This window comes from Hypomesus nipponensis, chromosome 27 (assembly GCF_054491055.1).
Source record: "Hypomesus nipponensis isolate SF chromosome 27, ASM5449105v1, whole genome shotgun sequence".
Classification (NCBI taxonomy): Eukaryota; Metazoa; Chordata; class Actinopteri; order Osmeriformes; family Osmeridae; genus Hypomesus; species Hypomesus nipponensis.
The window spans coordinates 3,779,456-3,806,777 of record NC_140387.1 but is presented as its reverse complement, the minus strand read 5'-3'; the positions used below and the strand labels follow the sequence as shown (position 1 = coordinate 3,806,777).

Below are 27,322 nucleotides of genomic sequence, written 5' to 3'. Positions count from 1 at the left end.
ACCCTCATTCTGTATCTGTTATATAGAATGTTTAGAACTGTGCATTCGTGAATACTTGCACCATGTTCAAATGTGAACATCCTTTTGAGACCTGGGAAAGCATTTAGACATGTAAGCCATAATGTGTGCGCAATACTGCCGCCTGCTGTTGATGCAGTGGAACTCCAACCATTGATGTGGGTAAGTCAAAGAAGGCTTCTTTTTTTTAACCAAAGTATCTTTTATTGTCAAGAGAGTTACAGAGAAATATCTGTTCTTCATTTAGTTGACAACGAGCAAAAATATAAACATAAATTTGAGTTGATCGGCATCAGTGGTTAGAGATAGCTAGTATAATCCCAACTGGTGATAGTTCATCCTCACAGCAGTCAGTTTAAAGACACCCTCTCTGTACTCTATGGTCAATTCAAATTATACATTAAAATATATCTAGTTTAATAAGTCTTGCCTTTGTGTCATTGTTTTCGGAGAGAGATCTTCTCTCTTTTCTGTACATTGGGTTGCAGGTGGCATCACGCCACGATGCCATGTGCCTTTGACAAACTCCTGGTTCACTGGTGTCATCTACAGTAAAGTCTGACACTCAGCTGTAAAATATCTTTGGGTTTCTCAACCATAGGTAGAAATAATAGCAGTGACCTCATTTCAACTTTTAAATGGAATTCAAGACGGATGTTAAACCCTCCACCAAACATTTACTTGTAAAAACAAAACGAAACTACACCACACATACAAGAGCACCTTGACATTTTCCATCAATCAAATCGTGCCGTCTCGGGTGTGATACTTCCATCACATTATTCAGAGCCAGTGTGTGATTGTTCTGACTCTTTGTTTATGGTTGAGAATTGGGGGGATGGAGTCAGTGCAGGGGTATGTGGCAAACACAACGATGTTTGTTAATGTTCATGGTGTCTACAGAAGTTTAAGGGGAGGAGCTTAGGGGGAAGGGTCTGAAGTCTATGATCGTTTCCGCCTGCTTTCAAAGTTTCCGAAGTTCACCGGTCTGATCTTCATCTCTGCAAACGGAACCGAATGCTCGTGTCCCTTCCAATGGAACCAGTTGATACCCTATGAGAGGAAGACAACACGACACGTAGCGTTGGTCATTTATCCAATTGCTTATTAAATCATATAGCAAGTACAGTCATAGGAATGTCAGCCTGTAGTGTAGTGTAGTTGATCTAGTCTAGAAATAGGAGCCTGAATTATAGGCACACCAATCCGTACCTTGCTGTGACTGCTGTCGCCGTATTTTCCCATGAGGTTGACGCGATGACAGTTTTTGTACCAGAATGCACCCTTGTAGGACAGGGCGCAGTTGGTGACGGCAATGTCGTTGTCGTTGTCGAAGGTGGAGAAGGGGCGGCCCTGGTGGTAGGTCATGGAGTCACCTAAGAGATTCACAAGAAGCATCCCAGTGAAGGGTGAATATATATATATATATATATATATATAACGAAAACAATACACTGTGATCGACCGTTTAACTACAGTTCGATTACAGGTCAGGCTTCTTCAGGTCTGGTTGCAGTGTGAGTCGGGCCTACCCGCAGTTCCGCTGTAGGTTCCTATGTGGACCTTGTATCTGGAGCGAGGCTCTGAAATGGTGAACTTGTCATATTTGGCGTACACCTCCTCCCCTCCATCCCTCAGGTCCACCCGCAGCTCGTACTGGCCAGCGGACGTGATCTTGTGGAGGTTGGCAAGACCTGAGGCACCAACGAAGAAGAAGGGGGGGTGGGGGGGGGGGGTGGTGAGGAACAAATGGAACCAGGATGAGATTGCGAAGGAGGGGATGGGTGGTTCCGGGGGGAGGGGTTCTCACCAAGCCAGAACTCATCGTTCATGTCACCGAAGCCAGTGGTGTAGTTTTTCCAGTTCCTAAAGAACTCCATCTTTCCATTCTGCCGCCTCACGAACACCTAGAGAGAGGATTGCATCAACAACCACGTACACGTCCGAGTGAGTAACTCACTCTAAGGAAACCGACACTAACATAGGGTTCATATGGTGAAATACAGCCCAGAAGTTGTCCCTTTAACAATCTACAAATGTCCCAGGCTCATCTAAGATGGTGTTGCTCACCATCCATCCTCCTCCGTCCGTGGTCATGTCACAGTACACCTGTATGGGCTGGCTCTCATCTCCACCAAGGTAGATGGTGTACAGACCAGAGGTGGTCTCTCCATTTAAGAAGGCCTGGGCGCAGTCTTTGGGTAGTCTGTACAGCACTCCAACTAAGCACACAAACACACAGATTAAGGTACAGAATATACAGTATGCATATATTTACACATACATTTATTTATACATTTTTGTGCAAAGGTCTTAGGCACCAAAAAAAAAACAATCTAAAATGAATTACGAAATAGTTGGAAACATTGCCTCAACATTGCACTTTCAGACTGAAATACAGAAGACAAAAAAAATCTATATTAAACATGATATTCATGTAAAATCGGGTGCCTAAGACAGTTGCGCAGTAATGTGTGTGTGTCTTTACTGGTGGTGAAGACAGTGTTGACTCGACGACTCCTCTGGGCACCAGCGATGGCCTGCAGTCTGACATTGTATTCTGTGGATCCTGTGAGCTGGTTCATACTGTACGATCTGGCTGTAGGGCTTAACACGACCTCCTGTACACACACACACACACACACACACACAGAATATGTAGAACACACACACACACACATGTACACCGAACCCAAACAAGCGCACAAACGATTACCAAACTAAACAAACGCAACAAGAGCAAATGGAAATCCACGTGTTCGCGACACGTGTGATTTTAAGTGGGCTACGGCGAGACACAGACCCTGACGATGCCGTCGGCTGACGAGAAGGTCAGGACGTAGCCTGTGATGGCGGCGAGAGGGGGCTTCCAGGTCAGGGTGGCGCTGTCCGTCACGATGTCACTGGCTGCCAGGTCGGTGGGAGCGTCCACATCTTAAATCACATCAAATCAAATCTAAATGTATTTGTATAGCCCCTTTTTTTTTTTTTTTACAAGCAATGCCACAGAGGGCTTCACGTACGCCCATAGATCTGCCCCTCAACCAATCTAAACCCTCAAAGAGGCTAAGATGAAAGCCACCGCCTGAAGGTATCCAGGGAACAGTGCTGCCTCATCTCTATGTTCGACATGCGTAAGAACATCACTAATAGGATTTAATCCCGAGTTTAAAATGGACATCTTAACTCGGTCCCATGCTTAGTATGACCAAACGGAATACACCTTCTATTCTACCTGACAAGCCTTACTGAGATTTTAGAGGAGTGTCCTGGAAAATGCTTGAACTTTCAGAAGGCCGACAGGAAGTGATATGAAGCTCTTACATTTACATTTAGTCATTTAGCAGACGCTCTTATCCAGAGTGACTTACAGTAAGTCAATACAGGGACATTCCCCCCGAGGAAAGTAGGGTGAAGTACCTTGCCCAGGGACACAACGTCATTTGGCACGGCCGAAAATCAAACTGTCAACCTTCAGATTACTAGTCCAATTCCCTAACCGCTCAGCCACCTGACTCTTCCTGTGAGGGCTCACCTGTGGTGAACTCCGTGGTGGCCGGAGCGCTCTTCTGGGCATCCCTCATGGCGTGGACCCCCACGGTGTAGTGGGTGGCAGGAACCAGGGAGCCCATCTCAAACTCCACCGTGTTCCCAGAGACATGCTCGATCACGGGGGACACTGCAGAAAACAGGAGCCCCACAGCAAGGTTACAGCACCTGCCGACCTACAACCTACGCATGTGACGTATGTGTATTGTGTGGCGTGTACCATGGCTCTGGCAGGACATTAGGTGCATTTGTTTTGAACTGGGCACTGTCACCTGATTCTGCACTGTAGGTAATGACGTAGCCGTCCACTGTGGCTACAGCCGGTTGCCATAGCAGCAGGGCTGACGTGGCTGTGACGTTGACAGCAGCCAGACCCTGGGGTCTGTCCAGAGCTGAAGACACACAAGCACGCACACACACACACAAACAAATTGAAAACCACTATCAAGTGGTATACAGCGTATATTTTAAAGGCAAGGCCTTGAAGACATCAATCACAGAAACCATATCATGGGATGCTAAGGATAGCCATGCCTCCTGCTAAGAACAAAGCCTAACCGACATGTTGGTGCTGACAGTTATGAATAACCTTTATAGACTTAATACAACATTTGAAACCTTTGTGCATGATAACAGGTATGTTGAAACGTATCGCGTATTCAACCTGGAATCTCACATTAGACTCTCTTTGTGGTCCTGTTTGCATTGTTCACATGCATCTTCAAGTGATAGGAATGCAGGCCGTCCTGCTTACCTGTGGTCACTGTTTCTGTCCCTGGGTCACTCTCCTCCAGGCCCTTCACAGCTATCACCGTCACCTGGTAGGTCACACCCGGAGTCATGCTAGGAAGCAGGGCCTTGGACTCTGTCCCATCAGCAGTCACTGTCAATGGACTACCTGGGAATGGGAGAAATCATCAGTGTTTGTCTGCACACCATTACAACCAGCATTTACACCCCGTGTGAGTTTTGGTAGTACAGTGTGAATGGCAAAACGAGGGAGGAAACGTGTCATTTGAGTGTCTTCACTAGGGGGCAGACTTGGTGCAAAAATGTGTTGAAGTCTGGTTTTGTCTCTGGCTGTGATGTAGCACAGTGGTTCTCAATCCTGGTCCTCGGGACCCCCTGCCCTGCACGTTTTAGATGTTTCCCTCCTCAAACACACCTGATTCAAATTAAGCGTTGTTATCAGGCCCATTTATTTGAATCAGGTGTGTTGGAGCAGGGACATATCTAAAACATGCAGGGCAGGGGGTCCCAAGGACCAGGATTGAGAACCACTGATATAGCAAACCCACCTCCCATGAGTGGTAGGTAGATGATGCGATAGCTGTCCACTCGGGTGCGTGGCATGGTCCAGTGAACCACGGCTGACGTGTCGGTCACCTCTGAGAAGTGTATTCCCCTTGGAGAGGCCATGCCTGACAGTGATTGGGTGAAGTGAGGGCAGAGACACAAACAAAGAAAGAGTGAAACTAGGCCTATTTGCGTTGTGTATTTTGTAGGCCAATAATTCACAAATCAGCGCTCGTTGGTTGCCCCCTAAACAAATTCAAATGTATATTTACTTAATTTTCAGTGACAAGGCAAGTAGTCACTTAAAACGTATTAACCTGGGTGACCCTGGAAATTAATTTCTGAGGGACACCGCTTACATGGAATAACACAAACGAAACAGTTCATCCATCAGAGAAAAGTGAAACAACGTCACGATGCATAGCACATGCACGTGCTCTCTCTTGGATACCTGTTCGGGCAACACCAAACATTGATTGGGAGCGCCGTTCCAGAGTGACGCCAAAGAGTTCGATTTCATACTCGGTGCCACCGGTAAGGCCCGTTAAAACCTTGGTTCTCTCGTCACCGAAGGCGTTGAATTCCTGCGGATGCGTTGTCTTTCTGATGTCTCTGATTTTGATGACGAATCTGTCAAACAAGTCTTCGCCAGCTGTCCACGCGAGTTGGAAACTCTCATCTGTGATGTCCGAGACGAACATGTGCTCCACTTCTGGCTCTGCCTCTAGTTGAAAAGGGAATATAACGCTGATATTTTCCGGCACCATAAGGAGGATTGGACGGTCGTTCAAGGCGAAGGCAGACGGACGGAGAACGGTGAGTGAAACCTTTGGAAACGGGTAATGTAGTTCCCCAATACCCAAAAGACAACGGCTAGGCCTCAAAAGCCGCCGCCACCACCACCAAACATGCTTCCAAGATGGCATTAGTTTTAGACAGCGCACGGTATTGCAAAAACAAGTTTGTGAGTGTATTAAATAGACAACGTTTTTTGTGTGTACGTATCTTTATTGAAATCAGTCAAGAAGTGCTCATCCATTTATGTGCACTAGCTAGTTCTGTTGCAAAAGGATTCCGCAAACAAGGTTAACCCATATTCCACATGCTCTTCAAGACCAGCCCTGGTGCATTCAATGCATTCAAAGATCAAGAAACAATGAAAGTTTAAATCGACTGACATCCCATGCTAAAGATGTCATGTAGATTCCCTGTGTTTTCCAGCTTTTCCCAACCTTGATTCTAATCTGTTCTACTGCATGTCTTACGTTTTATAGTGGACACAGACTGGTCAATATGCAGTCCGATAGTTTTGGGAGCTACATGAGGCAATATAGTCTGGAAACGCAATCCAAGGTCACACCATGCAGTGATGTGTCCTTTTGAAAGGCGCATCCTTTACTCTGTCTCTACATCTGAGGGAAAACACAGTTTTAAAATATGAAAACAAACAGGTATGTGCTTGCTCATATTTTGGAGAAGGGAACAGGTGAGCACCAGGCATGTCTGCTGGAACAAAAGCTGCAATCAGAAAGTACAGGCAAGATGAGAATGTGCATCCAGGGAAGATGATCAGTTGAAAAAGTAAAGAAGTTGTTCTGGAAGAAAGACAAATGTTAGAGGAGGTGAGTTGTGTTGTGTTGAGGTCTCCCCACCAAAGAAGGGTTATGGATATATTTTAGGCAACATGGCTTTCAACTGCTATGCATTGTTCCAAAGGGTGGATAGAGAAATCAGTACAAATTCAAATTCAGATTGCACGGTCGCAATGGGGGGGGGAAAGATGACGCTCACGATGCGTGCGATGGAGAGACCTCGTCGCAGAGGATTGAATCTCGGAACATCCAAGCGCGATTCGTGACACGTTTCCCGGGCCTATCTAGACTTACAGTAGGCTTGCAGGCAACGATTCAGCCCCCTCACAGTGCAGTGTGTTCGGTACCTGTCACAGCCACTGTAGTCAGAGGCCGAGAAAGAAGTCCAGACTTGGACACCCCGGTCAGCTTGACCTCATAGCCTATGCCAGTGATCAGACCCCAGACATCCAGTTGGCTCTGGTTGCCCGGGACTGAGATCTCCTGGGGCTCCAGCAGCCAGCCCGAGTCCGAAATCACTATCTGAAAGTGGCTGAAGCCGCCACCAGGAGTCCCCTCCTGTTGCTCGCCAGTCTCCCAGGAGACACGGAAGCCAAATGGGGTTACGTCTGAAACGGTCAGGTTTTTCACTGTGGGAAGCGGAGCTGGAGGGGTGGAGGGGAAGGGGGGGGGGGGCGGGGTTGTTTTGGAGGAGGAGAGGGATGTGGGTGAAGGATGGGAGGAATTAGGCATGGTGAGAATACTTATGATACTTGATGTGTGCAATGATTGCAAAAGAAAAACCTTTTTTTTTGGCAGTTAACCCAACACTTTTCTGGTGTATTAAGTAAAGCTAACCTAAATCTCAAATAATTAATCCAAAGTTTGAGGTTACTTTCACAAACTGTGTCTTTGTTTGCATGTTTGGACCAATATTTCATGCTTAATTTTAACACGATGAATGGAAATTGGCAATATTTTACAGCCCAAACTGTGATGTTACAGAATGACTTGAACCCTGCTACTGCATGTTATTAGAGTTGTAGATGTGAGTAAATGACGTAGTACCTGTGACCGCATTGGTTAAGAGAGAAGGGGTATGGTGGCCATGAGAGATACCATACAGCTCAATGTCATAGGCAGTGTCATCCTGGAGACCGGTGACGGTCACGTTCCGGACCTGGCCCGGGGGCCGCAACACTAGTGTGTCAAGCAGCTGCTCCTTGTCACTGACCCGGATGACAAAGCCATCAAAGTGGCCTGCCACTTTGCTCCAGGAAAGGGTGAGGTTATCTGGGTTTACATCGGACACAGCTATGGCGCTCAACTGTGGGACAGGTTCTGGACAAAAGAGAATATGTACAATTTAATCTGAGGCGAGAGATTGGATGAGAGACAACTTTCTATGTGGGTTGACCCCTTGTCTTGGGTAGTAATACTATTTTAGAATAACTTAGGTTGTACTCTGCGTGCAGTATGCAAATTCGGGGGGTAGAAAATTCGTACTCAAAGTCTGAACAGAAAGCATGCTCTCCAGTACCTGTGGTAGCTACAGCGAACAGGGGCTTTGTGTTACGGCCGCCAGAGCTGGCGTACAGTTTAATGTTGTAGGCGGTGCTTCCTTTAAGCCCTGTCATGACTGTGGATCGGGCTTCCCCGGGGAGAGCACGCCCCATGGCCTTGGAGGGCACAGCAGACTCTCTGAGCTCTACTACAAAGTTATCAAATGTCTGCTCCCCCGTTCTCCAAGATAGGGATAGTCGGTCTGAGGTAACATTAGATACAACCAGTCTGGACAAGTCAGGCTCCGCAGCTACAGAAAGAGAGAACAGCGTAAGTGTTTGTTTGTTTATATTTTGTAAGCGCTATTGCTTGAGTCAGATTCGTCTAGTGGGTTTAACTTACTAAAGGGTCATCTAAAGGGTCATCCCTTTTTCTTTCAGTCGCAAAAAATCTATTAACAGTATAGTCTGATGTAGAGAATCACACATCCCGACCCAGATGTAAACAAATTGAACACTAAAGAGAAAATACCTGTTGATGCAACAGTACTGACAGCTTTTGTTCGCGATCCTTTGACAATCCCATAGAGGTAGGCTATATAGTCAGTGCTGGGCCTTAGCCCTGTGAGGTCATGGGACATTGCATTGTGGGATATGTTATGTTCTTCTGGTTCGCTCAGCCAGCTTGAGTCAATAACTTCTAAGATGTAACCATCCAACAGTCCATCAGTGCCATTCCAGGAGATGGAGAAGCTCTCAGATGTTAAGTTAGACACATAAAGATTGCCAACCACTGGCTCGCTCACTAAAGAGAGAAACAGTTATTGGATTGTTATATGAGCCAAGGGGTGCATCATAGCCGAAAAGTAACTAAAACGCTAACTCTTATCGTAATTCGTTGGCTAGTGTGTGACTCGGGTACATGTGCAGTGTCACAGTCGACTCACCTCCCTCTTGCAATCCCTGATTGAAAATAATTTAAGTAAAAGAATAAAAACATGCACATAGTTCAATTCATAAACGGCACAATCGTCTTCAACACATCTAGAGCAGGGGTTCCCAAACTTTTGTGGGGCCAGGGACCCCTACAGGGTGAACATTTTCCAAGGACTCCCCCATAATCGTAACACCCATTCAGCATACCCTTTGTGCTCTTAACTGGACACAATATGTTTGTTTTATTGGTGCAAATGGTCCCCATCTGTAGAATAGATTATATATTTTTCAAGTTTTATAGCCTGGCTGCCAGTCCAACTAAAACAAAAGAATTTGGTCAGGAAGTTGGGTCTGGGGAAGCTCAGTTGGGGAAAACGTATGTCCGAACAGGAGCTGTTCGGACCAATGAAATTGTCAGGGCGGGTTTTATACGATGATGGACAGATGATAAACAGTAACGTAATCAACCACGTCACCAAAGAGCGCTTGGGTTGAATTTGTTTTCAACAAACAACATATTACGTTGCTCTGATTGGTTGTAGGCCTATCCAATTGAGCGAAGAGGCATTTGTTTTACGAGTTCGGTTGAAACACGCCCCATACTCACAGCCCAACGGAGAGTTATCAGACTATATCAGATATTCTGACTAGATTTATGAGTATGACAACATCAGGCTACACTTCTTAATGATACAGCACCATTTTCCAATGTTATAATTTATGGCAAATTATTTTGCGGACTCCTTGGCTAAGGTTCCCGGATCCCACTTTGAGAACCACTGATCTAGAGTACCTTGCCAACAGATCTTTTTTGTAACTAGACAGAAAGACAAAAAGGAAAACACTGACAGCGAAAGTGAAAGTGAAAGACAGTAATGCCAGAGTGATAAAGACAACAGGTTTGACATGGTGATAGAAAGTGGACCCCCTATGCTTCCCAACTCCTGTACGCGTTAATGTAAAAATTCTGTCTAAAAGAAAAGCGATCGCAAGGTAGCACATTTCCAGAAACTTCCAAAAGGTATGTTAGCAACATATAGGGTTAATGATGATAAGAGTATTGGAACAGCAATTACGCAAGCAATGGAATTGAAAATGAGACACAAAGAAAAGAACATGCTGTGAAAACATTCACTATTGTGTTAAAAACATGCTCATCTTAATCTGTGGTCGCATAATAGGTAATGGGTAATAATAACATTCTGCTGGAATACCAGGTGTTAAATTACTAATGATTTCATGTTGAAAATCATAAAACACATAGTTGAATCAAATTTTCTACCACCTGGTAATTCCAACATGGATTTAGTTTATTACTAACATTACCTCAGAATAGGAGTAAATGTCAGACATTATTAAAAATCTGCAAGAGCCTTCCTGTTTCTTTGCAATGCAATCCCAGTAACTCTCACACTACAACTAGTACACAACAAGAAGTGTCAACTCATCAAGTGCGTCATTGGACACTTAGTTCAGGCACGTTCTCAACAAGCAAATGAGCCGTCAGAGTTAATGATTCCCCAGAGGAAGGAGGATGAGATGAAATGAGATGAATGGGCACGCACTCTCTAGTGGGTTGGGGTTGGTGAATGTCGGTTGTCGTTTTGTTTTTCATTTTGCAATCATTGCAGCACATCACATCAAAACTCACCACGATGCAGGGGATAGTAGGGAGGGGCTTCATGCACTTGGGTAATGGGATGAGGTTGGAGGAGGGAGCAGCAGTAGGAGGTCACTTGTGGGTTGAGGACCCAGCACCCTAGCTTTTCTCAGCAAGACTGACACAGTGGCTGGAGGGTGAAAATGACACGAGATGGTCGGTCAAGACCAAGAACACTCGTTGCCCGGGTGTTGGTGATGCAGTTGGGTCAGCGTTGACTTGTGAGGTGGGGTGTGTCAATGTGAGAAGGAACTGGATGGAGTGCTTGGTGTGTTTTTGTATGCGTGTGATTCACCACCAAAGACCCCGACTGGAAGGGAAAAGAAATGCGGTCAAATGTCACACAGGGAAAGAGTAAAGGAGGAGTTCGAAACGGCAGGAAGTGAGGACGAAAAAAAAAAAAACCCTGGAACGGCTCTTTTGGTGGCAGGTACCTGTGGTGGCCTCTGCATACACAGGCTCCAGGAAGGAGCCCCGGTGTAGGCCGTACAGACCCACCAAGTAGCTGGTGTTGGGCCTGAGCCCGGGGATACCCAGGCTGAAGGCGTCCCCGGACAACGTGAGGTTTTGGCTTTCCGAACCTCCGTCCTGGTTCGTCAGCTCTAGGACAAAGCTCTCAAAGTCCCCTTCCTGGGGACTCCAAGACACAGTGAAGCTGTCCCAGGTTATGTCAGAGACGGTGAGGTTCACCACCTGGGGCTTCAGCTCCTCTGGGAGACAAACAGATTAGAGGGGAGTCAATGACGGGTGTAATGACATTTTTTGCTTAATTGTTTCCAGGTCGCATGTTGTTGGAGGAACGTTCTTAGTCAGAGATCAGAATCATGCCACAGAACAGAAACACACAGACGGATGAAAATGATTGAGGATGGAAAAGTTGTCAAGTATTGGAGATTAACGCTACAGAAATCCCTCAGAAGTGATGTCTGGATTAGTCTCCGAAGACTTAGCAATGCATTCATGTATTACAAATATTATTTGGGTAATTGTGACTGCTTTCGTTTGTAGCTATGATTTTTTTTTTATACAGGCAGAGCTCTTGGTGATGATGAATATTGAACCCACACTGTAGGCAGAAAACAATAAATACACAGGAACAAACTTAGACGAAGGATGAAAAGAGAGATGGGATGATGATGGGAAGTCTGTTACAGGGGTTATCTGCTCCATATACCTGTGTTGGCAAAAGCTGTGAGAGGCAGAGATCGCTGCCCCTCCACCATCCCATACAAAGTAACCTCATAGTGCGTCTCAGGGGACAAGCCTTGAACGTGGACCTTCCTCACACCTCCCGGCACTGTTACCCCGTGAGCTTGCGCCTCTCCTGACAGAGCGTTCAGCTCCACCACGAAGCGATCAAATGTCCGCTCAGGTGCAGCCCAGTCTAGGCTCAGGCCATTGGGGGTCACGCCAGTGACCTGAAGTTCCCCCAGCCCATGCGTATCCATGCTTGAGCCCTTCGGTTCGGAGGTAAAGCTCCCAGAAGGAGGTATGTGGGATGGAGTGGTCAGGGCTATGAGTCTGGGACTGATAGCTCCAGCTCTTTTATCTGGAGCGGGCTGGAGAGTGGAAACGTCCTTGACACTTAGAGCAATTACGTCAGGTGAGGTAGACTTGGGTGCTAAATGAAAGTACATTTTAAAAAAAGGAGTCAAATGTTATTGTATTGTTATATCTGAGGATCAGAAGACAAAACATGAGTGGTTGAACCTGTGGAGAGATCTGGTTAAAAAGACCAGGTGACGCTAAATATGAAACATAAAGTAGACATCAAACCATAGAGTATTAAATCAAGGATATAATCGACTTTCCCTAAACCTTTTTGAGTTTTGTCTGTATATTTATGGCTTTTATCTTTTTGTCACCATCTACAGGGATGCTTTTGACTGTTCCTGGACGTCTAAGGTCATAGACATCCACATGCATTCTACGCTTAAACTGAGCAGGTCATGCATTAATGGCACCTGAATCAGCACCATTAATTTTGAAGGTTCCGAGTAGTCCACCAAGGCAGAAGTACTTGGTACACTTCAAATGGATGAATAAGCCATGCATTGCCAAAGGTATCCTCAAAATCTGTACTGGAACTACCGGGGCTGAGATGTTGTTGTCGAGGAACATCTGTGGAAAAACATGTCAACGGAATAGCAGGCAATGAGTGGAGTTTGATGGTTTTGTTCTTTGTCGGCACAGACCTTTTAGATAGCATTGGTTGCTTTTAAAAGCTCAAATGAAGGAGGATGTCTGGATATACATTCGAATTAGATTGAATTACAAATCCAATTCAACTCAAATCCCTTCGATACACAAAGGTGAAAAATACTTTGCCACCGACTCATAGACTAAAGTATGCGGGGCGAATGACTGCATGCCATAGTGTGTTTTCTGTGGCCGTAATCTTGTATTTCCTCCTTGTATTTGAAAAATAATACTGTCTATGCCATGATCCTGTATATGCAGCATGCAAATTATAATGAGATGATTTCTTAAAAAAAAAAAAAAATCTTCATGCCATGCTCAGAGCTTTTCTGTAGATGTTCAATCGTCCTCATGCAGACTTCTTCATGGCTTTGCTTTGAACAAGTCCAATTTCTCTAGGATTCGAACCCAACAAAACGCTCATCCTGGTCGCATGTTGAAAACGTCCAAAATCAACAGAGCAAGATGTCTAAAACATGCAATCCAAATCAAAGCAGATACCTGTAACTGCAACTGCTTCAAGCGGTGAGGACCTTTGGTTATTGGTTACTCCGTAAAGTTTTATTCGATATTCTGTGGATGCCTTCATGCCTTTGATTACAGCAGTAGTGGCATCACCGTGGAGACGAAGCTCTTTCATATCATATAATCCCAGAGCGTCTCTACATTCTACGGCATAGCTATCAAACACAAAGTGTGCCTTTGGTTCCCATGAGAGGTCAAATCCAGTGGATGTTACACCTGAGACAGTCAGTGGTCCGAACTCATCCGCAGACCCCATCTCAGAGGACTGGGGATCTGAGGCGTCTAAAGACACAAAGTTAATGATATTGTCCTCCGAGCCAGTGGGAGTTGTGAGCTCAGGGACCGGGTCGGCTAAATAAAATGTAATTGAGGCTACAAGAAAAACACAGAGGCACACGTGTAAGGGGAAGCAAGACGTTGAACATTCTGTGCAGCTTTCCGAACTCTTATTGCTGACCAGTGCTTTTCAGATCTCCCTCAGGTGTAAATCACCCTACTGCACTGGATCCCAGCCATGGAGAATTCCAGATTCCGCTGTCAAATATCGGAATGCATGAACTTCACTCCCAAGAGCTGTTGTTGTGAAATGTATTTACATTGGAAAAAAGTTGCATCAGAAGAAATGGAACATGTGTTTTTTAACATGTATTTCTACATGAAAACCCTTGACAAACAATTGACACGATCCACAAGGATGGCTCATTATACAATTTCCTTCAAGACCAAAAACAATGCTTTTGAGAACCCAACCGGAAAGAAGGTTTGTGTCGGCTGTGAAAACAGTCTGCTGTGGTCACACTCACCTGTGGAGGCAGATAAAGTGGCAGGTGCACTCTTACTGGGTCCTCGCTCAGCAGTCAGATTGATGGTGTAGATCATGCCAGGAGTCAGGTTGGTCAGGACATAGCTGGTGGCTGTTCCAGGAACCTGCACCTCCTCCCTCCGCCCAGCTCTGGAGATGTACACCAGCGTGTACGAGCTGATCTTGGCCCGGGGTCTTTTCCACACCAGAGTCATGGTAGTCTCTGTGGACTCGCTCATCTCTAGGTCTTTGGGTGCGTCTAGGTCTGTTTTGGAGAAATGTTTTCTTTAGTGTGCAGAACTTTATTTCGCTTTAATTATTGAATGTGCAGCAGTAAAAAAAAAAAACAAGACAAACAAAAATGTCTGTCAGTTATACCTCTGTCCCATCCAAGCTTTGTTTTATTTCGAGGGCGTGTTTCAGACAAGTCATAAATCACAGATGCATGTTTGCTTCTCGCACGGTTGTCATATTCTGGTGTGCGTTATATGCTGGAGCACCTGTTGGTTCATGTGTTTGTTCGTATGTGAAGAATGGGAATTTGGACAGCTGTTTTTACTGAGATTCTCACCAGTAGCTGCGTTCGTGGTGGCAGGAAGACTCTCTCTCTCCTTCTTCACACCGGTCACTCCTATCCCATACTCGGTGCCTGGCTTTAGTCCTGCAGTACGGACAAAGACAAGGAATCTTAGAGGAAACATTGTTTGGGGATTTTTACGTCCATATTTTCTTTAATACTTAACTTATAAACCCCAACCCCAACTGAACAGTCACACACCGTTCCTTAAAAAGACAGAACTCTTCTTCGTCAGTCTGTAGTATGTGTGTTTGAATGCCATCTAAACTTAACTCATTTGGATTTTAAGTAATCCATTTTTGTGGATCTTTACATGACATTACATTTAGTCATTTAGCAGACGCTCTTATCCAGAGCGACTTACAGTAAGTACAGGAACATTCTCCCGAGGCAAGTAGGGTGAAGTGCCTTTCCCAAGGACATTTCCAATTCCCCTAACTGCTCAGCCATCTGACTCCCATTACACATCTGTGTATATGGTGCGCTTAAGTGTTTCCACTCGCACAGAAGGTGTGTGTTTGTCCGTAGGCCTCACCAGTGATGGTGGCCCGGGTGGTGTCTCCAGGGTTCCGTGGGATGAGTTCTTCGCCGTGGGAACCCCCAGAGAAGGGTTTGTACTTGACCCTGTAGCTGTCCACATCTGCCTGGCTGTTTCTCCACTCCAGGGTGATGCTGTTGTCTGTCTGGCTCAGGGGCTCCAGCTCCTTGGGGGAATCCAGATCTGGAGTGAAAGGACACGAGGCATAAGTAGCACTAGTAACCTCACCCTCTGAGTTCAGTTAAAGTTACTCCAGTGAAGTTGGACGTTTTCGATCAAATTGAAATGATTACAGGGGATTTTCTAGCAAAGCAAATCCCACCCAAACCTACCTGTGGTGAAGGTTTCAAAGACGGGCTCGCTGGTCATATCTCCTCTCCCGGATGTCAGAGAGATCTCGTATTCTGTGTCGGGGCTTAAAGCTTCAATGTTGTACTGTTTATCCGCAGGTGAGAGCTCCACGCTGGTCCTCTGGGAGGCGTCTGAGCTGGGCCCGTAGGACACGGTCAGTGAGTCCGGCTGGGCCACGGGCCGGGACCAGGCGACCAGGGCGGACGAGTCCGTAACGTCCTTCACCTCCACCTGCTGAGGTCCGTCGATCCCTGGGAGCGAGGCGAGATGCGCATAAGACGACGTAAGTGACAACATGCAAAACGTTAGGAGACTGAGTGAGGTCCGTGTTCATCTCTGTGTTTTTAATGATTGAGGATTAAATGATGTAGCTAATGCATAAATGTCTGGCCCAGACCACCGGGCAGGAAATGGATCACTTAAGTCACCTACCTCGTTTATCATTTTTGATAGCTGTAGTGAATTGCAGTCTGTGCAAATAAATTACCTCAAATTTGGATCGAAGTCCATCAACAAGGAATTGTAAACTAAATGGCTTTTCCATGAAAAAGGAGGGTGTTTAGTCTGGCAATACATACTTGCTCTGTCAACAAAGAGAGGCATTTGTCCATGTAATGTATGGGTTAATGGTATGTAATAAAAGTGAAGGTAAACGAAGGCAGGAGCTCATTTCAAGGTTCGTTGAGAAACAAAGATATGTAAGCTGGACTGACATTCAAGTTTTTCCCCTCCTGCTAGCGGACTGTTAAATTGAACCGTGTGAAACGGCAGTGGGGGATTAGCAAGCAAAAGAAAAAACACAAAAAATGGCCTGCTATGACTTGACAGTGAAACTGGGCCATGCCGTTGGTTTACTGTCTGCTCCTGTGATTTGCGAGGCAGATCCACCCAGGGGGATGTCGATTGTTGCCAGGCTAAGTAGGAGGAGGACATTATGCTCTTATTTCCTGTCATCTGTTATGAGTTTGATAGTAAATTACTGCGTTAATGTGTTAAATTCAGTTTTTCAGTATTAGGTGTATCATTTAACTGATTTGGTGTCTGTAATTATTGACAAAACACTGTCTGACTACATTTTCATTTGGTCATTTAGCAGACGCTCTTATCCAGAGCGACTTACAGTAAGTACAGGAACCTTCTGATTACTAGCCCGACTCCCTCACCGCTCAGCCATCTGACTCCCTGACTGTGGGTGGAGATGGAAAAACACTCACTGGTAGTAAACGTTTTGGTTAACTGGGGTCCTCTGGTGTTGTTTTTGACGATGCCAATGGAGACTTTATACTCCTGACCAGGTCCAAGACCAGTCTGATCAAATGTAGTCTGAGCGGGTGGAAGCGTGTTCAGGATTTTCCCATTTTCTTCTTTCTGGAAGTTCAGAGAATAAAGACAGCATTATTTTTTGTGGTTATACTTGCGTTCCTGAAAAGCGTGATGAAAAGAGTCTGGGTACATGATCAACATTTTATGACTATGTTGAACTGCACAGAAGGACTGGAAAAGGACCGCAAACCAAAAAACACACTGAGCTTAACCTGTTAGTCAGAAACCACCTTTGTGCTTAACAAGTTACAAATATCACTGTGAAAACGAACATGGCGACAATAAACAGGGTCTGCATTTTGTCCCTGGAGCTTGCCAACCACCCAAAAAAAAAAAGGTTATACACATACAGCAGGATCTCCCTGTAGTGACATTTGTACATTATAACAGGCTGACATTGAAGCATGCCACTGCACCCAGGATATGTGAATAGCCTCCTCTGTATTGTACCGGTTAGCACACTTTCACTGAAGGCAATAAGCTGCAACCTAGCATGGCCAAAGAGGTCGTAAACAGGATTGGTATCAGCCGCAAATATGCCTTTCTTGTCCAGAATAACAACCGGTCTCCTCCTCCTCCCCAATGATCCCTGCTGTTGTGTGATATTCTGAGTTCCAAATCTGAAGGGGAGTCATGTGGAGAGATGGAAGACACTGACCGTGTTTTGGATTTGGAGCTCCCAGTTATCAAAGGGAATGTCCAGCTGGTCCCAAAGCACCTCCACGGAAGTCTCCCTCACCGACTTGAACTTCAGACCCTCTGGCTGGGGGATATCTGTCAGGGAGGCAGCAACAAGAAATACCGACTCAGAACCGAATGTTGATGCACTGTAAAAAAAAAAACGTACGTCTAATTGAGTGTGAAAATCATGTTTTTATATTTTTAATCGACCACGACTCGTTTCTAGTATACATTTCTTATCACGTGACATAAGTAAATACATTGTTTTAGGATATTTTCTCAATGCAAAGGCAGCCAAATGTACTTTTGTTTTAAGCATAAACATGCTCATAACTAATACCCATGCACTTTGTCAGGGTTTTTTTGCAGCGTACAAGCCACAGTAGAAACACTAATAGTACTCACTAATGGGGGTCAGATGGCTAAGCGGTTAGGGAGTCGGGCTATTAATCAGAAGGTTGTTGGTTAGATTCCCGGCCGTGCTAAATGACTTTGTGTCCCTGGGCAAGGCACTTCACCCTACTTGCCTCGTGGAGAATGTCCCTGTACTTACTGTAAGTCGCGCTGGATAAGAGCGTCTGCTAAATAACTAAATGTAAATGTAGTACTCATATTAATACATTTGCGGATGATAGTATGACACTCTCTACATGGCATAGTGACCTACATGTGGCAACTCTGGCACTAACAGGGATGCTTTTCTTGTTGCTCAGGATGGCGTAGACGTTGATCAGATACTCAATGCCAGGTTCCAGCTCTGTGAGGGTGGCAGACGTCTTGTCTCCTGGTACAGTGAACTCCTGGTACAGTCCTCCTGGGGCTGTAGGCACGTGGGTCACCAGGTATTCTGTGACCAACATGTCGTTTGTCCAGTTCAAGTCCACTGTCTCTGTGGTGATTTCTGTTACTGTCAGGTCCTTGGGAGGAGAGACTGAAGAGAGGTGGAGGACAAGATACATTTTAGTTGGACATTTTTGCCGCTTTCAGTTTCAACCAGAAACTGATGATTTCCACAGACTCACAATCGGCAGGTTTAAGGACCGCCAACGATCTTTTGAGACATAAATACAAACTTGGCATTTTTGTGACATTTAAATGGACATTTGAAATTGAGGATTTTTTTATCACCTTTATGGTCATTTACATATTTCCTCTTATTTGGGTATTTTAGGACATAAAAAGGTGGAAAACCCATTAAGTAAGTGTAAAGTGTAAAGATGCAAGCACAAAATCTATATATTTTTTAAGGAAACCATATACTGTTGCGCTCTCACCTTCCGAGCAATCGTCACCGATGTACCCCTCTTCACAGACACACCGTCCGTCCACGCAACGCCCTCTGTCCTGGCAGTTGTTGAGGCAACTCAGCTCTCCACAGTTCAGTCCCATGTAGCCAGCCTCGCATATACACCTTCCGTTGACGCAGCGCCCTCTACTGTTGCAGTTATCCGGACAGGTGAGAACAGAGCAGTCGAGCCCCGAGTACCCCTCCTGGCAGACGCAGTCACCGTCCGCACAATACCCACGGCCCAGACAGTCATTGGGACACGCCTTCATGCCGCAGTCCTCCCCGTTGAAACCCTCGTCGCAGACGCATTGCCCGTCGATGCAACGTCCGCGGTTCAGGCAGTTGTTGGGGCAGGCCAGCTCGCTGCAGTCCTCGCCGACGAAGCCGGCATAGCACACGCAGCGGCCGTCCCGACACTCGCCGCGACCGTAGCAGTCCGAGGGGCAGGTCTTCACGCTGCAGTCCTCGCCGGTAAAGCCTTCGTCGCACACGCACTGGCCGTTGACGCAGCGCCCCCTGTCGAGGCAGTTGTTGGGGCAGGAGATCTCGGAACAGTCGTACCCTTGGAAGCCTACGTCGCAGGCACACTGGCCGTTGATGCACTGCCCTCTGGTGTTGCAGTTGTTGGGGCAGGCCAGCTGGCTGCAGTCCTCTCCTTGGTAGCCAGAGTCGCAGATGCACATGCCGTTGAAACAGCTGCCTCGCCCGTTGCAGTCGTTGAGGCAAGTGAGCTCGGAGCAGTCTTCTCCAGAGTAGCCGGGGCTGCACACGCACTCTCCGTCCACGCAGGCCCCGCGCCCGTTGCAGTTGTCGGGACAGGTGCGCTCTCCGCAGTCTTCCCCGGTGAAACCTTCGTCGCAGTAGCAGGTTCCGTTGATGCAGCGGCCGCGGTCGTAACAATCGTTGAGGCATATGAGCTCGGAGCAGTCGAATCCGGTCCAAGGCTCTTCGCACCTGCACTCTCCATCCACGCAGCGCCCACGCCCCAGGCAGTTGTTCAGGCAGTCGGTCTGAGAGCAGTCGTCACCGCTGAATCCTTCGGAACAGACGCAGCCTCCACCCTGACACTGGCCGTTCTCTCCACAGTCCACTGGGCAAACTTCCAGAGTGCAATCCTCCCCGGCGAAGCCCTTGAAGCACACACACTTCCCGTCTACGCACCGACCCTGGTCTTGGCAGTCATTGGGGCATTCAGGCTCGCTGCAGTTAGCTCCCTTCCAGCCAGGCTCGCAAACACAACCGCATGACTCTGCGCTGAAGTTGCCACGGCCGTTGCAGAACGGCTTGGTCCCCACCGCACCTAAAACATGCAAAGATGTTCATAAAGACAGGATTCAAACAACAATAAAAAAACTTAAAAAAAACCTTTCATTTACTTAGCATCAATTTGCGAGTCTACCTGTGACCTGAGCACTACAGCACCCAGCATCTCCAGAACACTGGTCCCTCAGCGAGGACACCTCCCCTTCCAGCATCTCCAGCCTGCTGAGGAGGTCCTTCAGGTCTTGATGCCCATCGGAGCAGCCACAGGCCTGCTTGGGGATGTTGATGCGGTGGGTGAAGACGATCTGGTTCTCACCGTCCAGGGTGTGGTCGGTGTTGCGAAGGCCCGAGAACGCAGGTGCATCTCGGGGCTCCAGCTGGCTGCCCCCCGGAGACTCCAGGTCAGCGGAGCACAGAGACCCGGCAGGGACGTTGATGTTGTAGACGTGGTTGAACACCACCGGTTGGTCCAGGCTGGGCAGGGTGATGTTGTCTTTGGGCTGTGTCAGTGTGGCTCGTCGATGCCGAAGCATCTTCTTCACCAGGCCAGTGTGGCTCATATTGATGAGCGCAGTCAGGAGGAAGTAGCCTAGAAGGCTTTTTGGACCCATGATTGTTTCTGTCGCAAAGGTTGCGTTATGTCACTTGCTAGGTTTTGGATATTCCGATGTGTCCTTGTTTTTGGTGTCCTGGAAGGCAAAGAGACAAGGCACACTTTCAACACGGGCGTTAATGTTGCAATTAATTGTAACGTGTTCAAGTGGATGTATGGCTTTTAAACTTGAGGTGTTGGGAGATTGACAGTAACTTGTGCATTGAGTTTGACCCACAGGGGACATCAAGTGTCCTTACGGAATTCATTTACACTTGAACACCTGGGAACAGTCTTGTAACTTTCTCTCTATTACAACCTAGTTTAGCTAACTACAGCAGCAATAAAATGGATGTTCAGGCAACAAGCACGAACATTCCATCGGGACAAGAGGGTTGTAAAATGCATGTCATTACCTTATTAGTAACACCTCTATAATCAGTGGTTTTCTCAGTTCCGCCCACAGTGAAACAATAAAAAGAGTGAGGTAGACTTGACATTGTTCACTAATATCTTGAATAGACTTATCTGGAGGACTTTGTATACTTATATTTCACTAGAATGGAATTAATTAGTTTGCATTTAATGCTGACTCAATACTGAATCGTTGCCTTGAGCCACATCTTATTTTATTGGCCGCTGGTAATCCAGGTGGCCTTAACAGCCGACAAGACAGAACAGACCTGGATTAGAGAGTAAGAGACATCTGTTCGTAAATTCTCTGTGACTTGTTAAATTGATGACATTTACTCTAAAAGTTGTTCACAGCCCATACTTTCCCCCCTTTTATATTCGTTTTGTCATCTTGCTCTACTGTGGTACTTTTTTTCTCCATTCAATCGGAATGGACTGCTGTTTGTGGATAGTTTAGTTTAGTTCACGCCCACTTGCACAGGGCCAGAAGCTGCAGTAACTCAATGTAAATCGTGGGTGAATGTCAATGAGACACATGCACAACCGTGAGGATTTCCACCGGGCCTCTGCACATCTCTAAAATGACTTCATAGGCTGGACACTGAAGCACTGCAATTTGTGGTGGATGGATTGGCAAACTGTGTTTCTCAGCGTGGGAAAGCAGAGAGGGTTTACTGTGCGTCTGTGGTTTACATATGCCCGAATGAGCAGGGATGGGGTTGAGCAGGAAAACACCATCAGTGCAACTTCCAGTGTGTGGTCGAACCGATCTACACATATCAAGCAATATCGGTGGAGTTGATCCCCGCTCTTAGTGAAGGGATGGAATTTGAGTTTGCACAGACTTTAATGGTGGTGGGGGGACTGTGGTCAAATAGAGATGAGCCAATTCATGTCAACTCGACACGTTCTGCCTCGGTTCCCAAGGGAGCATCTTTTCCCTCTTCTGTATTGTCAGGTTGCAGTGGAAAGAGTTATAGCAGAACTATGGCTGTTCTATACACCTGTGATGGCTATTCCAGCTTTTCTAGGCTTTTTCCATTTTCAGCCTTGCCAGTTTTCCTTTAGTTGTCCTACCAGCATTAAGGGAGCTGCTGCATTATCCCTGCTCAAGCTCAGTGGAGGTGAGTCAGGGGGCTGAGCGGTTAGGGAATCAGGCTAGTAATCAGAAGGTTGCCGGATTGATTCCCGGCTGTGCCAAATTACATTGTGTCCTTGGGCAAGGCACTTCATCCTACTTGCCTCGGGGGAATGTCCCTGTACTTACTGTAAGTCGCTCTGGATAAGAGCGTCTGCTAAATGACTAAATGTAAATGTTTTCTTTTAATGGTTGAGGACCACTGTGCAAAAGCAGTTTGTGAATTGGAGATCTATTAATCTATTAAACAAAACACTGCAACTGCTTGTCAGTGATCCTATGACTTCTATTATTACCTCGTTGGTTCTCCCTGAACTGGATTATTCCTTAGAGGGAGTAATATGTTTCATATAACACAACTTGATTTATAGTTTCGAGGATAATGATTTATCCATATGTGCATAGTATCAACGTTTTCAGTGAAGATACTGGAACATGTTCCTTATGATCTACATTTAGTCATTTAGCAGACGCTCTTATCCAGAGCGACTTACAGCGATCTACAAATAATACCCATCTAATTATGTTTGGCAACTAGGGTGTGATTCACGTGAGTGGTCTCAAAATGTATATCCTTTAGTTTGTGGACACCTACTAGAATATAAACCAGGAGGACTCATAACTCAGGAACTGAATGGGGTTCACCAAGGACATCCCACCTCGCCTTGGGACTCAGGGATACACCATTTGGAGAGAAAATTGAAATAAATATGTATGTTTTACTTTAAGTTATAATCCAGAATTACTGGAGCGATATTACTCTTCCTCCATGCTGGCAATTATTGGGGAACTTTCCCACATGGAAAAGGGGAGCCAGGAATGTTGGCCCTGATTTGGGGACATCTGTTTAGCCTAGTCCAAGACGAAGGTACTAATGTACGCAAGCAGACCTTGTGCATTTTCAGACAAAGGGCAACCTACTGCACTTAAGTGAGTAGGCTAACATTTGACAGCTCATACAAGTTTTTATTCGATTTTTGCTTTCAACCTGACATGACAATAATTCATATTAACGTAGATATTATTTTAAAATGTAATGCATCGTTTATTTCATTCGGTTTTTAGTGTTTCTATTATTGGAAGACTTGAGGGGAAAGTCGCGTCTCAGCCTGATGGCTGAGTGGCTAGGGAATTGGGCTATCAATCAGAAAATTGCCGGTTCGATTCCGGCCATGCAAAATGACGTTGTGTCCTTGGGCACCACTTGCCTCGGGGTAATATCCCTGTATTTACTGTAAGGCACTCTGGATAGGAGCGTCTGCTAAATGACTAAAAGGAGTCAGTCATCCCTACTGCCTACAGGCAGCCAGACAAAGACCAAGTCGGCCTGGTGTCCAGCGAGTCTTGGCGTGACATGATGTAATTTATAAAGGCCATGTCAATGGAAATTTCTGGAACTCCGACCAGCTGGGTGAACTTGTTCTGGAAGACAGTTGTGGCTTGGAGAGAGGCGTAAACAGGGTGTAGCGGCACTCTGGCCTCTGTCAAACACGGCTGTCAGTTTGGTACTCATTTCGGATTTTCGTTTCTGGAGTTTTTATTTTCCGAGTCACGGGGCTGATGTTTAAAGCAGCTGGTGCAGCTGGATAACATTTCCAGACAGTGAGAGTAAGTGTCTGATGAGGTGGATTTGTTTGTTAACATATGTACACACACACACACACACACACACACACAAACAAACACATTTCCTTTCTCTATATTGTGATCAAATCCGTTTTTTGTACATCTATTATGATTGGAATTCTTGTCGCTTAACTCGGTTTACCCAGAGGTGAGTTTGAATAATGGCAGGCCATTCAGGTCAAATATTCTTAACCCTTGTGCTGCCTTCGGGTCACATGACCAAAAGGTTCATAACGAACCATCGTTGTGTTTACCCAATTTTACCCAATACAAAAGCAAATAAAAATAATTTTCTTTTAACCTTCGCAATGTGGGGGGTCTGAGACAGCCCAACGGTTAAAAGAAAATGCTTAACTTTGTTTTTGTATGCGGTAAAGTTGTCGCAAACGACGGTGGGTCACAATGACTGATGGGTCGGAATGACCCGAGGAGAACACAAGGGTTAAAATTCTCTAGCTCTGGAGTAAGAAAACCTTTCAATACCTTTTTGTACCTGTATGGGAACGATCATAAAATTCCATAACAAAATCCAGTGACAAACGACTTCAGAAGCAGCCGTTGACATTAACAAGGTTAAGGTTTTTTTTGCCCAATTATGTCAATGGCTTTTCAGAAGGATTTTTATTTTAGTACCACATGTTTTTTTGTCTGTACATTATCAGAGCAGATTTGCAGCCCACTGGCTGACTGTCAAGGAAATAAGAGCTGAGAATAAAAAACTGGAAATTTGACTGCCTCCAAATCCAACTGTCCCACACGCAACTTTTTACACTGTCTAGAGTCTAGACAACCCAGTAAATTTATAGTACAGCTTAAATATCAAAGACTCTGCAACATCTTTCATGTTTTTCTCAATTATATTCATTTTTTTTACAAATTGTTTCAAACTATGGCCGCATCACATAAGCATATCAGGTGGCTGAGCGGTTAGAGAATCGGGCTAGTTATCCGAAGGTTGCGGGTTCAACTCCCGGCCGTGCGAAATGACATTGTGTCCTTGGGCAAGGCACTTCACCCTACTTGCCTCTGGGGAATGTTCCTGTACTTACTGTAAGTCGCTCTGAATAAGAGCATCTATTAAATGTAAATGTAAATATCCTTTTAAAGTCACCTCATTGCAATTTTTTCTGTATGTAAACTAAGAAGAATTTTCAAATCCAATTTGATCTGAATCGTCCTTTCTACAATCAATGTCACAGAGGACTTCACACAAAGCCTAAAGAACTGAAATACTATTTTTGCAGTAAAAAAAAAAACTACAACTAAACCAACTCAAACATTCAAGAAAGACAAGGAGAAAACTCCCAGGAAAACTCTGAAAGTAAAAAATGGACGAAACCTTCATGTAGCCACCATCGTGTTCCCTTGCCCCAACCCTGCTCCTGTCTGCAGAGGTCAAGCAGCGCCAGGGGCAGACCCTCCTCGGTGTGAAGGTAGCCCAAGCCGTCATGTCAGGTCAGGTGAACCAGCTGTGTCACTGACAGAGGCCTCTCCTGCCCCTCCCCTACACTCCTATCTGCCAATTAGCTGTGTCCCAGGACAGTGTGACCTGCACCAATCAGAGGACCTGAAAAACCATCCCACATCTCAGAGCCTCCAGGGGGAAGGAAACACGCCAGTCGTTGTGAAATCGACTGCTTTACTTGCCTGAGAGGTGGTTAACTGCTGGTCTCACTGACTTAAGTGCTATTAAATGGTTTATAGTCAGACGCTTTGATTTGTTCTTGGCTGTCCTTGTATACTCGGAAGGTAGGACTGTAAGGAGCTTACTAAGATTTTCAGGGAATTAAATTGTTACTGTTCAAAGGCTGGTTTTTATCAGTTATAACTACAGCTCAAAGGACCTGCAAAACTGATGCTATCAACCACCACAGTGTCCCAAGAGCAGATTTAGCAATTTAGCATTCAATTTAACAGAGCAAATGAATTCAGGATTAAATTAACTAGAAGAGGGTGGTTTTATCTCCGCTGCCACACTGGCTATGGTAAAATCATCATGTGTGAAATTTCCATAATGGAATACCCCCAAAAATCGAGAGCATAATTGCATTGCCCATAGTTAAAAGATTATGTCCAAGACCCACAAAAACCTCCATGGACCAAGAGGACACTTCCTCTGTTAGTCACTCACTATCCTTTCTCTCATCTCTTCCCCCCCCTCCTCACAACCCACACACACCCCACTTCTCCTCCTCTCGCCGTCTCTCTCTTTCTGACTCACTCTCTCTTTCTCTCATTCACACCCCCCTTCGCTCACACACCTTTTCCAACTCCCATCACTCTCTCGTTCTCCAAGTTGCCGTCGTTCTACCGTCCAGAAAAACTGGAAAATGTTTCTTTTTGGGGGGGGGGGCAGCTCCTTTCCCCCCCCAGGTGATCAAAGCTGGGGGATAACTGTTTCCACATGTTTCTACTGCCCAGTAGAAACACTCTACTCTGGTTCCCATTCTTGTCTCACACTCACAACCATGGGAAGAACTGCTAACCAGTAGTTGCAGCCATGCACCAACTATGTTAATGTGTCCCCCAATAAACCATAACCCATGGTCTGGGTGAATACTCGATTCTGATTGGCTGCAGGGGTGTACATTATAGGGTGATAACGGACACCTACTGCGTCATTGCAGGAAAAACTGTCTTTTCACCGTTCTAAATTATTCCGCTGGCAACATAGTATCAAGACCCTGTGTCTAAAACAAGTAACCATAGCAAAAAATTTCGTTTACAAGCCTTCATTTACAATGTATTGACAGTTAGCTACTCTACTAACCAATGCCCTTTAGCGACTAAACATGCAGAGAGGAACATTTAACCACAGCATCAGGACTGGTAGAAATATATAGCCCCAATAAAACACAGTAAATGAAAAGCAACTGCTGCTGACAATGACAATGATTCAATTTTTTTTTTTTTATTACAGATCTGTGTCATCCAAATTTGCTACAAAATAGCCAACATGTACACAGACCGTTAGGACATAAATTAACAATGCAAACTGTCCTCAAAATCTACGTGGAACAACATTTTCATTCAATTGAGCTATTCTTCAATGGAGTTAACCAAGGCTTCCCATTCAAGCTGATTACCAAAAGTTACTCTTACCTTCAAGGGCGGTGTAAAAATACAATAACTCACCTGCAGCCAATCAGAAATCAAAGCCCACTAAACGGGTTGCAGTTCGGGTCTTCAGAAGTTCAGAACGTGCTCGGTTGAACGATGAAGAAACGATGTCCACCTGGAGGAGATCTTCTTCTCCGCCTCTGCGTCTGTGCCGGTGTTCCAGCGAGGTGCCCCTCGCGTCTGTTACCTCAGCTGTGAACGCCGCTACGGGCTGGGCTCTCTGCTCACCTAGGGACGCCTCGGAACCAGAGCTGGAGAGGGAGAGGGAGAGAGAGACCTTGTGAAAGGAGGAAAGAAGCGGAAAGTATGTCTTTTAAAACAAGAGCCGCCTTTTGGTCAGACCCCCATTCCTT

General features: G+C 45.8%; 1 protein-coding gene and 1 long non-coding RNA gene across 9 annotated transcripts in view; one reads left to right on the top strand and one right to left on the bottom strand.

Annotated features, from left to right (window-relative positions):
- Positions 1-675: 675 nt before the first annotated feature.
- LOC146220462 (tenascin-like) lies at positions 676-27,322 on the bottom strand. Of its 8 annotated transcripts, XM_084693477.1 has the most exons (29): positions 26,985-27,322; positions 20,216-20,768; positions 18,803-20,116; positions 18,196-18,459; positions 17,506-17,621; positions 16,739-16,892; positions 15,506-15,775; positions 15,171-15,356; positions 14,630-14,719; positions 14,060-14,323; positions 13,233-13,628; positions 11,707-12,153; positions 10,967-11,242; positions 8,469-8,741; positions 7,975-8,247; positions 7,503-7,775; positions 6,803-7,099; positions 5,315-5,587; positions 4,866-4,988; positions 4,322-4,465; positions 3,840-3,959; positions 3,554-3,697; positions 2,822-2,952; positions 2,507-2,639; positions 2,089-2,240; positions 1,829-1,925; positions 1,551-1,712; positions 1,231-1,394; positions 676-1,071 (listed from the first exon to the last, which is right to left on the bottom strand). In XM_084693477.1, exons 2-29 carry the CDS (start codon positions 20,688-20,690, stop codon positions 961-963), a joined length of 7,122 nt encoding a protein of 2,373 aa, XP_084549603.1. In that variant the 5' UTR covers positions 20,691-20,768; positions 26,985-27,322; the 3' UTR covers positions 676-960. The 8 variants fall into 8 exon arrangements, with proteins under 8 accessions (XP_084549603.1, XP_084549604.1, XP_084549605.1 ...); XM_084693478.1 differs by lacking the exon at positions 13,233-13,628 and having other exon boundaries at positions 26,985-27,320; XM_084693479.1 differs by lacking the exons at positions 11,707-12,153; positions 13,233-13,628 and having other exon boundaries at positions 26,985-27,319.
- Positions 5,196-27,322, top strand: part of LOC146220458 (uncharacterized) — a 90,808-nt gene continuing 68,681 nt past the window's right edge. The window contains exons 1-2 of the long non-coding RNA XR_014750865.1: positions 5,196-5,679; positions 15,623-15,807. This is a non-coding gene — a long non-coding RNA (uncharacterized LOC146220458). The remainder of the gene's footprint in view (positions 5,680-15,622; positions 15,808-27,322) is intronic.